General features: G+C 42.7%; 1 protein-coding gene across 4 annotated transcripts in view; it reads right to left on the bottom strand.

The window, feature by feature from the left end:
* WDR7 (WD repeat domain 7) overlaps positions 1-14,516 on the bottom strand; it is a 142,030-nt gene that overhangs the window by 21,089 nt on the left and 106,425 nt on the right. For all 4 annotated transcript variants that reach the window (XM_040580958.1, XM_040580957.1, XM_040580955.1 and 1 more), the window contains 3 exons: positions 14,228-14,377; positions 13,491-13,573; positions 7,364-7,463 (listed from right to left, as the gene is read on the bottom strand). In XM_040580958.1, the coding sequence (XP_040436892.1) occupies positions 7,364-7,463; positions 13,491-13,573; positions 14,228-14,377 (333 nt within the window). The remainder of the gene's footprint in view (positions 1-7,363; positions 7,464-13,490; positions 13,574-14,227; positions 14,378-14,516) is intronic.

Below are 14,516 nucleotides of genomic sequence, written 5' to 3'. Positions count from 1 at the left end.
AGGACCTACTGGTCAGAAGCTGAAGCTAAAGCAAAGTCAAGCTAGAAACAAAATATTGCTTTAATAATGAAAATTATTAACTAATGAAACAACTTAGGATGATTCTGGCAGATTTTCCATTACTGGAAAATTTAAGACTAAGGTGAGATGATCTTCTCAAGACGCACATTGCCCAGTGATGCTAGATTTAAGGGTTTTGCCCCCTGCAGGAGGTCAGACCTGATGATCACAGAGATCCCTTCTCACTTCTCTCCTTCCCTCTGCCGGGGAACCGCCAGTCATCAGCTCCCTCCATTTACAATTTTACTTTCCTGAGAGAGCCTTCATCCGTGATAAATACACACTGAACTGCTAAATGCTGCTCTGGAGACCACCGATGTCACTCTGATGGATGTGGCACCAGGCACCATTTAAAAAAATAAATAATAATAAAAAATATCTGCTTTTACAGGGAACTTGGGTCCTCCCTAGGTGTGGAGGGGGCTCAGCATCTCCCGAAGGGCTGCTCCGTGCACCACCGGAATGGGGAATCCTCCTCCAGAGCCTTTACCTCCCATCACTTGTCTCTGCATACCTTGTTTTTGAAGGATTTAAAAATATTCTGGTCACAAACCCACTGCTTCTCCAACAACAGAAAATGCTAAATGGATTCAACAGCAAATACTGTATGAATTGATATGCCAAAGTTCAGCCAGTGTTCTACATAATTCTAATCAAGCTTCAGAACAGAGTTCCTAGTGCGGTTTAAGACTAGAAAATTCTAGTAGAACAGAACTTCTTGTGGAACAGTTCTATTTATGAAAAAAACCCAAAGAAATCCCCCGTAGCAGCAGTTCAGAGTAATAATCCAAAGTACAGCACAAATACCATTACTGTAAAAGACAAAACTATTGCAAAGGAGTAATTTCCATAATTTCCCCCAACATATGGCTACTTTATAGTAAAATATAATTAAACAGATTTGCAAAAAGCCCAGCTAAACTGATATTTCTATTTTTCATGATTATTTTGAAACTTATCAAAGCACTTAAAATTCTCAGAGTGATCTTGATATTTTATATCATCTCACTTTTCCTAACAGTTTTTTTTGTTGGGTGGGTTGGGTTTTTCTCTTTCCTTAAAAAAAAAAAATAAATCTCATTAATTCTTTAGATTATTCAAACATTTCAAAAGCCACGCCGAGAGCGCCTTGCATAACCTTTCTCTGAGATCTGCAGCAACGAAGCACAATGAGCCCCACGCCGCTGCGCAGGACACGGCCTGAGTGCAGGGCGTGGGACCCCTCAAAACGGGGTACACAAAGACCACCCCAAAGGGTGCCAGCACCTTGCTGCCCACCTAATGACACGCGCTCCAGAAAGGCAGCAGCTGCACTATGGGCAGATCGGTTGGCTTCCAGAGCCACACAGCAATAAGATAGTATGTTTTATTGTGAGTGTCATGGAGACGGTGTGAAAAATCAAGAGCCATAGGCAGTGAGCGGCAATGGGTCAATACTGTTCACTAAGACATTGTGTAGATAATCAACAACAAGGCCCTGGGTTCTCTCCGCGCTGCAAACAGCTGAGGGGCAAATCAATACAGCCATGGGAAGGACACTGCCCGGCCCTGCTCCCCGCAACACACCGCCAACCACGGCAGGAAAGCACCCAAAAAAACACATGAATTCCAGCTTCGCTTGTGTCTGACACTGGGCACGGGCAACACCACCTAACACTCAGAAAATATTTCATAAATAATCTAATAGGAAAGAGAGAGAGAACATCTAACCTCTATACTAAATTACAGAAAAAACTATTAATCATTAGGTGTAATTTCTCAGTCAGTACGTACAACCACCTTTCTTGTATACAAAATAAAAATGTGCTGGAAGTAACAAAACACCAAACCCTAGAAAATATTTTTGTTGCCTATTATTACAGTTAAAATGCCTCCCTTTTTTCTACAGGCACATCACAAAATCCAGGTCATTAGCACCCCGTTTCACCTATAGTGTAAACATAAAGGAACCACGATCAGAGTGCATGTTTGGGCCAGCAGTTTGCTCTTCTGCTGGTAATTACTACAGATTTTTCCACCAGCTATAAACTGTGTTAAATCTGTACACAGTTTCAGTAACACAAACCCCACACTGCTCAGATCCTGCCATCAGCTGAACTTAAAAGGGACTTCTATTTTTTCTTTTTTTCAGCATGGCTGCGTGATATGAAAAACTAACATTTTAAGCTTTATTTTCATCACCATAACTATGCTAGTATGCACGGTGCTAAGTTAACAGATTATAGTTTCATGAATTATTCAATGCAAACATCACAAAATCAAAAGCAATTGCAAAGCAAAGAATCTCCTACTTGTATGGGGATTTCTGGTATTTTCTTCAGGCATCTCCAGAGCAACACGGCTTCAGCGCAGCAGGGCAGCACCCTAGCGATGCCCCAATACCTGGCTGCCTCGCATCCCCACGGGGCCTGGGCGCAAAGATCTCCAAGTGAAGAGCTCATCTGGCTTCTGCCCCGAGCCAGCACCACAGAGCCTGCCTGCCCTCCTGCCCGCTAGCTCGCACAGCTGCTCCCCGCCTTCCCAGCCGGTGTGGGGCATCCCCAGTGCTCCAGCAGACGGGGCTCAAACACCCCATGGCAAACAAGGCTGCCACAAGCTCTCACAGCTCACCTGAGCCTGCTCTCTTGATCTCAGAAATGAGAAACGTTGCCCCCAGAGCAGGTTTCCAGTCTGAAGCACCAGAGCAGAGATGCTGTGCAGACCAAATAGGAAGAAAAGATGTGCAGTTCCAGGAAAAAGGGAGCAGAAAGCCCTTCTCCACCTCCAGGAGGGATTGCCTACTTTTGCATGTGACTCAAAGGGATGGGAGCATGTTGGTGCAGGCACAGGTGCCCTCCCAAACAGTCTCATGCCCATAAGTCAGATGGCTGCTGGAGCACAGTCCTTTACTGCACATCAAGCCCGTAAAACCACCCCAGCCCATTTTTGGGAAGGGTGAGCATGGGGAGCATGGGGTGAGCTCAGAGAAACCTACCGTTCACTCAGCTTTTTGAGAGGCATGAAGAACAACATGTTTTTAGTGGTAACATACCGAACTCTGGTTTCTACATGCACAACGTACAGAACTCATTGCCCTGTAAACGCTGCCAGCAGGTGCCCTGGTGCTGCTCTCCAGAGGCATCTGTGGAGCCCAGAGGCAGGGGGGCAGACAGGGCACTGAGCCGGGGGACTGCACGCTGACACTGGCAGCCCTCCTGCTCGGGGGACGGGTGACACCCCGGCGATACCACTGGCCACAGCCACCAACCCCCAGCTTCAGCGGGGCCAGGGCAGCACATGCATGCCCTCAGCTGAGAAGGGTGCTGGCTGTCTACAGCGCCTACTGCCATAAGCCAAGGTTTTAATGTAAGCTGCAATGCTTTAATTGATAAAGAACTTTTATTCCTGAATGCTTCTCAGAGCTGCTGCTCCCGAATAGTCCCTGGGAGCGCAGAAGGTGACGGTGGTTTAGACTGGCTTTGGTGTCAAAGAAAAGAAAACCTCAAAGATGCACCTCCCCATGCAAGCTCCTGATCTGTGGGGGCTCGGCAACCCGAGACCCACAGCCTACACTAAGGGACAGCCTTTGCGGTAATTTAGTAATGACCTCCAAAACCCACATCCGGAGTGAGTAACAAAGCTAAAGGGAGAAGAGGAGGTTCTGTATGACAGGAACGCACACAACAGGGTGCGACAAGGACCTGTCAAAAACATGAGCTCTGATGTGCAGTTGCACCTGGCAAAATGATATTAGGATGAGAAACCTTTCAAATTTCTGCTTTTGTGTGGTTTCATAGAAGGTGGGAAGGGAAAGAAGGTTTGGGGAAGCTCTGCAGCAAGACTGAAATAAACACTGAAGACAGTGTCTGTGCAGCCTACAACAGAAACTGGCATTTTGCCTAAGGAGGATTAAGAAAAACAGGGAGTACATTGTGGAGAAGAAGTTTTGAGAGTCCTCTGGTTTTTTCACCTTTCAAAACAAAGGCTGAAAGTGAGCATTAAGGCTGCCTGTAAATATGGCACAAGTGCAAAAACCAAGGAGAGGAACCAGTTATTTAAGCCAAAGGTCAATGGTGGTACAAAGACTTAGATAGCTATAACTACATCAGTCTGGGAATAAAAAAAATAAAAATAATATTTCCAACCCATGATATTTTAACCCATCAATACTCCGGAACAACCTGCTACAGGGCGTCGAGAAACCCAAGGCTTTTTCGGATGCTGCTCGCTCAGCTGCTACAAGAGAAGCTCCCATGCCTGCTGCAGCAGGGACAAGCCTTCACATCCCAAGGAGATCCCACCTGCAACACCCACACTTACCACTCCTCTTCCCTTCTGCTTATCTCTGAGGTAATCTCACTTAACTTAATGAAAGGTATGAATGGGGAAAGCAGCTCCCCCTCTTCTTACCCAATCAGTAATTCTGATGCCTGACTAAAACCAGCTTATGTGAGAGGTGCAATGGGGCAACTAATAAAACTTTCATATGCATTTCAAACTTCTGCTTTCAAAACACTAACATATTTACTAAATGCAAAATTATGTTTATGGCTTCAGGAAATGATTGAAAGAATCATTTATTTTTTTAAATAGTGAATGAAAAACAGAAAATAAGCAATTTTTTGATAGTGTGTTTCTGGCAACATTGTTCAAGAAACTTTATAAACAAACAGAATGAGCTTAAGCTAGATGATGGCCGGTGTTAGAGAAACGTTTTTCTCAGTAGAAATGAAGCCGCAGCTAGTACAGAAAGTGAGAAGGTCCCAAGACGAGAGCGGGATGGAAGGAGGCTGGCCAAGGGCTCCAGCTACTGTCCCAGCGCGGGCGACTGCTCACCCACCAGCTCTCACTCTGCCTTACAGCAGGGCCCCTGACCCTCACCAGCACTCCTCAGGCACCTGTCCTAATGTGTGCTCGACTTAAACATACCAAGGCAATTGAAGTATTTTGATAAACATTTTGAAAGGCTTTAACTTATGTAAAGTAAAAATTTGAGCTTTTTTCCAATTTCAAAACCTTTTCATCTATACAATCCTGAAGCTATTTCAAATCTTCTGAGCAGCTGAAATCTGCAACTGTGAGAAATAACTTAAAATATCAGATTTAGAATAAGAAACCTGTATCCAATAGATGGCGTTGCCCTCTAATAATCATATATCTGGCAGTCACCAATTTTTTCTATCTCATGAATAATAATAAAACCTGCAAAGGACCCTGCCCTAATTATCCTGCAAGTCCGTTCAGTCACACCCATCTCTGCTTTCCATGATCTACATGGAAGCATATGAAGAATGTAAGAAAACAAGTGCTGTGAATATTCACCAACACATCAAACTATGCACGCAAACAATCTACCGATAGAAAACTGGAGTTAGTTTGAGGTGAGACTGACGTGGAGCATAGTGTGCTTCTGAGAAAAGGCTGGCAAATATCAGCTACGCACAATCCCCTTCAAACAGCTGGTGGTTATTAGACAGAATTCACTTTAAAAGAACCAAAGGAAAAGGTAAAGAAGAGAAAAATAGGGTATTTTAGCAGCCTGCCAAACCAAGGGCAAACCAAGCCAGCTGGGTGATTTTTGTAGAAGGTTTAGCCCCATACACATGTGTAGCTGTAAGCACCTTCGCTGTCCTGCCCACCAGCACCACCGGGCTTCTGCCGAGCTGCCGTGGGTCCCAGGCTGTGTAAGGGGAGTTACAGACCGACCTGAGCTCATGTGCCACAGGCAGCCATGCCAGAATTACCCGCTATCTTAACAGCTCCTCTGCTCACCCAGGAGCCAGCTCGGTAGCTGAAGTATGTGTTGGACAAAGTTAAAAGCACAAGGATGACAACCAACACTGGTTAAATGCTGCTGCCAAATGGAAGGAGGGGTTTTGTTACCAACTCTCCTTGTGCTCTGAAAAGAGAGATGTAAGGCAGTGTATAGTTGTGCTTTTTACCTCTCCCCCTCCAACAGCATCAGGAATTAGCTATTGCTTTGAGATGCCAAAGCTTCACAGACTTATTTGGACTTTGCACTCTCCACTTTCAGTGCAGTGATGCCCACCAAAAGGAATTGTGACCAGGGGGATGTTAGCTGCATCATCACACTGGCTGCTGAGTAGGCAGAAAAAAGTCACACAACATGTGCAGGCTCCTTGCACAATCAAGGAAACTTCTTTGGAAAGAGGGATACGCACAGCTCTGCAGCACCGTGGTCATCTTGGCTAGGACTGCAGGACAGCAAAGATGATCAGTGACATCGGATATATCAATACACAGCTGTTCTTGTGGACCCATTTTGTAGTTCAATTAATAAATCATGATCCAAATGACTTAAGATAAAACAAGATAAAGCATTCCATACTTCCTATCTGCCTGCATTATACAGCTACTTATAAAACAAATCTGGCCATCTTAGCTTCCATAGGAGTGCTGTCTAAACAAAATATACCAGAACATACAATGTTGTCAGCTACTAGATTTGGGAAATAAACCCCAAAATTTCAGAACAGGAAGTGAACCAGCCACATACACCTAAGTATGCAGTTCTACCAACGGATCTAGTAGGAACGAATCTATGCTGCCTTCTCTATAATGCAGATTTTCTAAGGACTAAAGATAACAGCTTTTAGAAACAACAACAAAAAAAATACATTTACACACACACACAGAGGCAGATTAAAAAAACAGATATTTTACCCAAGCTTTACATGAGGACTATTGAAACTCAATAAGAAAGAATAGCTGATCACATAGTACAAGGAATAATAAAGAAAATTACCAATGAACTTTTCTGAAAAGAGAAGGCAAATACTTCGTCATTTAAACATTTTTAATTCCAGGCACCAATTTCAACATTATCCTTAAGTATATCCTCTTCTAGGTCACTGGTAACTGCTAAGAAAATATGTATCTTCTTTAACATCAGAAAATTGTAAATACCTCAAACATAAGCATCACTGCATTTTGCAGAAAGGAGTTTTAGGAAAAGAAAAAACAACCCCTCAGTGGATTTTCTCTGTGACTCCTACAGTAGGCAAGTATCCTGCTATAAACCCTAACTTTAAAAAGAAAAATCAGATTTTTCATTTATTTCAGAGCAGGGGTATCACCTAACTTTAGGCTTTCATTATCAACCCATCTGTAGCACTCATTCAGTTGCAGTGAATGAAGACAGTAGGGCTCTATATACTTGGAGTCCTTCATTAAACTATTGATCCCCTCAGCATTATCCATAATGTTCCAGCAGCTTAGCATGTCAACTGATGCAGAGCTTGCTGCTCTTTCCTTTCAATAACTTCCACACTTTATGGCGAGGAAGTCACAATGATTTATTTACCTGGCATTTCCCAGTCCGGATGTCGTAGAGGGCCACTGAACCATGGCGAGCTCCCACTGCTATTCTGTGACTCCGCTCGTAATAGCTGACCATGTAGAACCTGAATTGAACATTATAACAAGTAACAGGTGAGATCTGACCTGCCTGCATGATGTTCAAATTAATTTGCAATGCCACTGGGTAATTAACATTAGTGCTAGAATGGAGATTTGATTCAAAAATCCATCAGCTGCCAGTTTTCATACTTGGCATTCAGCAAAGCCAACTGAAGTTTGCTGCATCACCACAGAATCAGATCAGATTTATTTATTTTTATTATACAGTGTTCAACACCTCCACTGTGTTTGGGAATAATTTGTGATAATCACCAGATTCCCTGAATGTCCATGTGCATATCTTGTTTATAGTGGCACACCACAATAATGCTGCATGTCAAATGGTTAAACAAGATAATCTAACACCCTGAATGACTTCAGAGCACTTTTCCTTGAAAATTAAATGAGAAAGACTGAGAGAAAGTATAGAGAAAAATATGCAAACTCATAAATTTTTGATTGGCCTAAAAAAAAGCAAATTAAAATTCATCAAATACTCTCTAATCCAGTAACATCCTTCAGGTGAAAAGGATCCGAGAAGCCTGCAATTGTCCTTAATGTCCAGCGTGGCTGTATGACATCAATTTGAATTCAAACAATTGCAAAAGAAAAGGAATTTCTACACCCTGAAGCACAAGAGTGTCAAAATCCTTATTTCAAATTCAAATCTTTGGGAAGATCACTGTGCCTTTCTTAGAAAAGGGAGAGCAGACCTGTGAAAACTGCTGACCACACTTCAATTACATTTTAATTTTACAGTTAGATTTTACTATAAAAAAGTCTGCCAGAGATTTCCAGGATCAGTTTATAAAAATACATTGCTGACAATATTTATGGCTTCAAACAACAAATCCTGCAGTGATCTATCTCCCTGTTCTTCAGGATTCCCAGAGTACCATAGCAGCTGCTCTCACACAGGTGTGATACACTTTTTTCTACAGTGCAGGATGGCAGTCAGGAAGAAAAACAGCACAAAACATGGTGTTACAGAAAAAAAAAAGAAAAATAAAGGAAATCAGTTGTTGTTGTGAGGGAGAAAGGGCAAGAGTAAGTAGCTTGGATGCACTTTTGCATCCTGCCCCTGCGCAGGGAAGGTGCTGCAGCAGAGGGACGTAGATGACTTCAGGCAAGACCAAAGGGAGGGTTCCGACCATGAAAGACCTGACAGCTCTGCTGGTAATTCCCACTCGAGAGGACAAGACAAGACAAACCCCACTTTGGCTATACCAGTTATTTCATCTAACTCTTACCCTACCTGGAACGGCCAGAGTGTCAACAGTGAATGTCAAAGCCCCTGATGAGAGCCCACAGGCCACCAGACACACTAGCCCATATGGTCATGTGCTGCAGCCAGCACAAAACCCTCCCTTCCCAGAGCGTACAAGGATGACGATGGGCAGCTTTTTAATGCTCCCTCTTCTTGGGATATGGAAATATTTCCAGGCCACAAACCATCTCCGCTACCTTCTTTTGCAGCCAGCACCTGCCTTATCAATCTGCTTTTCATATTCCTTCGGTCAGTGGCACCAACACAGCTTACTTATTATTCAGTAATAATAATAGTTTCTCATTTATTAATAAGATGACAAAAAGAAGCACTTAGAAAAAAATCAAAAGCTGTTGGCAAATAGCCTGGGAGCAGGAGAGGCAGGAGCCAGGCATGAGAACAGCGATAATGCTGAGGGCAAACAGGTACAAACAGGAGGGTCTAGAGCCCCCCATGCACGGTGAATAAGGGGTGAGACTGTACTAAGAGAGCATTCACATTTTTCACTATTTCATGTCAAACTGCAAACACCTGCACAATTAAAGTGGTGCCCCAAGTGAACAGAGAGGGGGCTAATTTTTTAAGGCTATTTTATATAGCCAGCAAACTCAGGATTTTTATACACACTTAGAAAAAAAACCTCACACACTGCTTGATCATTACAAGTAAAACGGATTACAACAGAAAGTTTCTATATAAGTTGTTTTACATCCCCATTAATTCTATTACACTACTGAATGGGCACAGTCTGCTTGTCTCCTCCAATAGATTTAGAAAGAGAATATCACATACTATTATATGTAAGCAAACAGCATTTCTCTCCTTACTGCATTTAAATGCCCATTTAGACAGAGCGCCGAGTCAGTAATTTTCTTTGAAAAGCAGAATCCATCAGACCACATAACAACAGAGGGTTTGGGGGGAAAAGGCTTCAAGGAAATAGATGCTTTTCAGTTCAATTTTCTAAAAAATTACTCCTTAAATTGACATACAGTTGTCAGCTCTTTAGCTTAATTCTTTATCTTTTAGTTAGCCTAGCATTGCTACAAGCTCACAGAGATTTAAATATTTTAAGCCCTTGCACCCCTTTCTAAACCTCCATATGGTCAAGTTCAATATAGAATGACGTGCCAGCATACATTTAGACTATGCTACAAACTCATTTTTGGAAGCCTGGCTGGTGCAGCCACAGCCACCGGCAGCATCTTAGTGGAGACCCTGCCCTGGGTGCTGCCCCATTACTGCTCTGCAGAGAAACTTGGTGTGAGCAACTGGGTTAAGGGCTTCGCAGGAAAATGATACTACTTCTCCCTCCAAATAACAGCGGGTGCACTGGCCAGTTGGGAACGGGGCTGCTCGGGCTGGCTGGGGTTTATGCTGGCACTAGAAAAGCCAGCAGCAGCAACACTGTGGTTCAGTGAAAGCTCACCAACTGCTTTAAAACGTGAATTAGTGACCGCTGAAGTATCTAAGAGGTTATACAACATTTTTTAAAAAAAATTAACATTCTAAGTTGAAATGCTAAATGTTCATCAAAAGGAATTTGTTCACTAACATCACAGCTTCATTAATTTCAGACTTCAGTATCTTGCAATAGGCAGAGGGGTTCTAGATTATAATTTTGATACTCTTTTCGTCCTATTTCACATTTTGTTCTTTTTTCTTTTCCTTCTACATAGACTGACGCTTCAGGCTCACTTGAGCATTATCACAACAGCACCTCCAGCTGATGGACCCTGATTCCTTCAATTATACTCTCCAAAATCCTAGAAATCATCAGGGCATAAAAATTTGTTGTACAACCTCACTTTGCCTAATCCTCAAAATCTGCGCTCTTCCTATAAGGCTACTCCCTAGTAAAAAGATGTATTAAAACCACTTATTATTTTTAATTTAATCTGTCTTCCCGTATGAGACTTTGCCATGACATAGACTGCTTGAACTCGGCTGCCTGTACTAAATACATGACCTGACCGAGCAGAGTCCATCAGGGACCACTCAGCTGCAATGCCAACTGCTGAATCTGGAAAACCCTTGAGTCAAACAGGATTTTGCAGCCTTCAATGTTACCCTTTCCAATTTTAAAGAAATCGAGAAATATTTCATAGTCATTGCATTGTACCTCAGTACTTATTTTGATAAGAAATGGGTTTGTATAGCGCATGCCAAAAGGCAGTACAATTCTCTATAAAGAATAACACTTAAGGGAAAACTGAATAGACACCATAATCCTATGCTGTAAGATCCGATATCCAAAACCATCCGCAGCGATGGATTTACCTCAGTGCCAGCCATCAGGACCGAGTCAGTCATGCTCACAGCAAATAGTGGCATGACTGCAACATTTGTACAACAGTGAAAAAAAGCTGAAAACCCAATAGGAATAATAATCAGGTACTTTAACTGAGCACAGTGCCGCTCCCAGCCCTGGGTTTAATGTTCTGCTGAAACGGGAAAATCACTTCCAAGAGACCACAGAGGCACAACAAACGTTTGCCATTACAGCCCCGAGTAAGGGACTTCCACAACATCCTCCGAGGGAGCAGAGCCTGCGCAGCAAGCACCAAGGCACACGAATGATCTGGCCACAACAGGGGTGCGCAAATAACGCAGTACAGCAGAAAGGGCACTGGAATATTAAAAGAAATAACAATTGGATTATGTCAAAGTACTTCCACAGGGAATCTCTCCAGAGATTCAACCATTTGCTAAAATCTTATGAAATTTTCCATTGGGCTGAATGATCGCATTGGTGGGGTGCTGCATCATTTTTACAATGGCTATAACTATGTAGAATAGGAAATAATACTAGTACTTTAGCAAAACTTTAAGATAATGTATCACTATAAAAATACAACAGGACTAGGGAGATTTTTGCGCTAATTCCCACTTACGCTTGCATTTATGCTTTAAGGTAAGCCTTTTAAAGCATCAGGAAGAAGGAAGATTACCTCTATCAGTGTCCTACCCGTCAACAGGGTAATTGTTCCTTTTCTTGAAACTGTTCAATATTTTAATAGCTCATTAAATTAAAATGTAATGGTTGACAGATGATTATTATAATTTATTGGTTGTACCAGTTTAATAACATAACTGGGACATATATTGTAGTCTAAAGATACTGTAAATGTTCCCATTTTATCAATCACGGTTTATTATTTGAAAGTACCATTTTCGGAGTGAATTAGAACAAGCCCAAGACAAAAGACAACTGACGATGCTCAGCTCCCAGTGAAGGTTAGCAGAGGCTGGCATCTGAACAGCCCCTCGTGCCTTTCAGCACCCTCTGAACTGCCAGGTCATGGACGACGTGAGCACAGGACAGCCACTGTGCTTCTCTTTCCCTATCATTTTTTGCAAATTCATCCTTGTGATTTTACAAAGCTGCCCAGCACCACAGACAGAGTTTGAAACACTGCCCAAGACATTTCCACATGCTGCAGAGTGCAGGGCAGCTCTAAGTCACCAGCAGTGCTCTCTATGCTTTGTGCGGTTTAATTTCAATTGAATCTCCTGCATCCAGTGTGAGCATCCAAAAAAAGTTTCTAAAATCCAGGGAGAGGGCAGGCTCCTACCACAAGGGTGAGGGTGCTACTCGCTGCCTACAACAAAAGCTTTTGTGCACAGCCTGCTCCCTTGGAGGATGCCTGGGAGACGGTGACAGGGCAGCAAAACCAAGGCTCTATTCCACAAAGGCATTTGGTACTTTCTATTTCTTATCTCGATTTCACTGACCTTTCCTATGGGATGGCACGGCTATCCACCTGTGCAAATGGCTCAGAAGGACTTGGAAGTGCCTGGTCAGGAGATGGTCTCCTCCGATAACTATGCCCTACTGCCAGCTACTAGGCGGATTAGAGCAGTTAGCTATTGCCACAAAGGAAATAATACTTATTGCCAAAATTCTCCATTAGAGGATGTTCTGGAGGACAAAACAGAGTTAGGCTTAAGCTTTCTATGAATGAAAAGTGTGTTTGTTATTTGGCTGAACTCCTGGTACGAGAGCATGCCCTGCTGAAGCACTGTGCTCCTAAAAACAGACCTTGAAACGCAAGTAAAGGGCTCCAGCTTTGACAAGCCCTGGGTCCTCAGTGCCCTGGGAAATCTCGCTTTGACACACACCTTACACTGGCTGCTTGTGGCTTGGTCTGGATGCACTAAGGGAGAGCAGCTGGCTGCAAGGCATTGCTGCAAGCCCCCCTGCTGCAAGCCACGCCATGGAGTGTCTGGGAACACCACCTCAGCCCCCAAACCACATCTTTGTGTTCTGCTCTCACTGTTTTCTTTTTTCCCCAGTTGCTTTGATGGTAACAATTAATTCACCCAGGCAGATTGTGCATATTGGAATCTAACTTGTTATTCAAGTACATTATTCTCATTTTTGTAACAACACAGACTGAGATAAATCCTTTGGAGGAAGCTGCTCAGCTTGTGTGGCTGCTCCAATGGTATAGCTATGATATATAGAGCGGTAGCAGGACAGAGTTTTTCATGTGATTACACAACATTTTCCTCTTTTTGGACTTTTTAAAACATCCAGCTTCAAGGAGTTGTTAATGCTTTTCTTTGCTGATATGCATTTCTGTCAGATATGGTAGAGAACTAAAAGCCTACAAATGCTTATAGGTGAGCTAAAAACACTCTTTGCATTTGTTATTTTAAGGTGCAAGCATCATGTAAAAGATTGTTTCATCCTTAAGTAAGAAACACATCCTGCTGGTGACCCTGCAATTTATTTCACAGTATTCTTGGAGGAAGAGCTCACCTGCAGATGGCTGGAAAGCATTCCTGAAGACCCTTTTTCTTAACTAAAGATCCTTCAAGGCAATACATGATGATGTCCATAACCTTGGAAACAAAAGTTAGAATAATTTGACATATGGTATTTTATGTTTCATAATAAAAGTTCTAATAGGCAAAAATAGAGAATTTTTGTGCTCCACTGCATCTTTGATACCTAACTTTAAAATCAATTGGGATGAAGCAAACCAGAACTGTCCTGCCATGATAAGAGTTCACAACAGCAATGGTACTGGCAACTGGAACCATGCAGAGCACCCATGAACAGATATAAACCAACAAACTGCCCATAAACATGAGCTATTGGAGCTCTGTAAGTACCTCTGGTGTGAAAAAGGCTTCCGGGCATCAGTATCAAAGTTACAAACCTGTTACACCATCTGTACCTTTCTTCGACAATACTTGTAAGCACCAATGAATGCAACAGATAAAAACATCCAGCACGTTCAAGTACCAAGGCGATGAGCACAAGCTCTCTTGCTTGTTTTTTTTTTCCCCAGCAATGCAATTTGATGCAATTTAAATTCAATTTAAGCTTTTACAGTTCAAAAAAATGAGCGGAATGGTATAAAACAAACAAATCCTCTTCACACACAAAAGCATTTATGGTCCACACAAAGAAAATCTACAATTTGACTCCAGGCTGACACATTATCTACTGTTGCATCGAACCCACAAGCAGATCTGGCAGAACAGCCTTACCTCCACCAGAAGGTCCACAACATCGGTAGGCATCTTCTCAATAAGTATCTCGATGACTCTCAAGATCTCTCCTTTAGCCCGAGCGAGGGTGGTGGTGTGAATATTCTGCTGAGACTGCGTGTTTGCTGCCAGGGCGGTGTGCCTGTGCACCTACCAAAGAGCAGGGTTACATTAAGGAAGCCTGTACTGTGCAGAATGCTTGGCTTTAGTTTAAGACCTATGGATTATTTCTCCCTCCCCTGTTACTCATCATCAGTAGAGCCACCAATGTTTATCCTTGAGGAAGTTT

Source organism: Falco naumanni, chromosome Z (assembly GCF_017639655.2).
Source record: "Falco naumanni isolate bFalNau1 chromosome Z, bFalNau1.pat, whole genome shotgun sequence".
Taxonomy (NCBI): Eukaryota; Metazoa; Chordata; class Aves; order Falconiformes; family Falconidae; genus Falco; species Falco naumanni.
The sequence above is the reverse complement of the archived record's forward strand: the minus strand, read 5'-3'. Positions and strand labels throughout refer to the sequence as shown.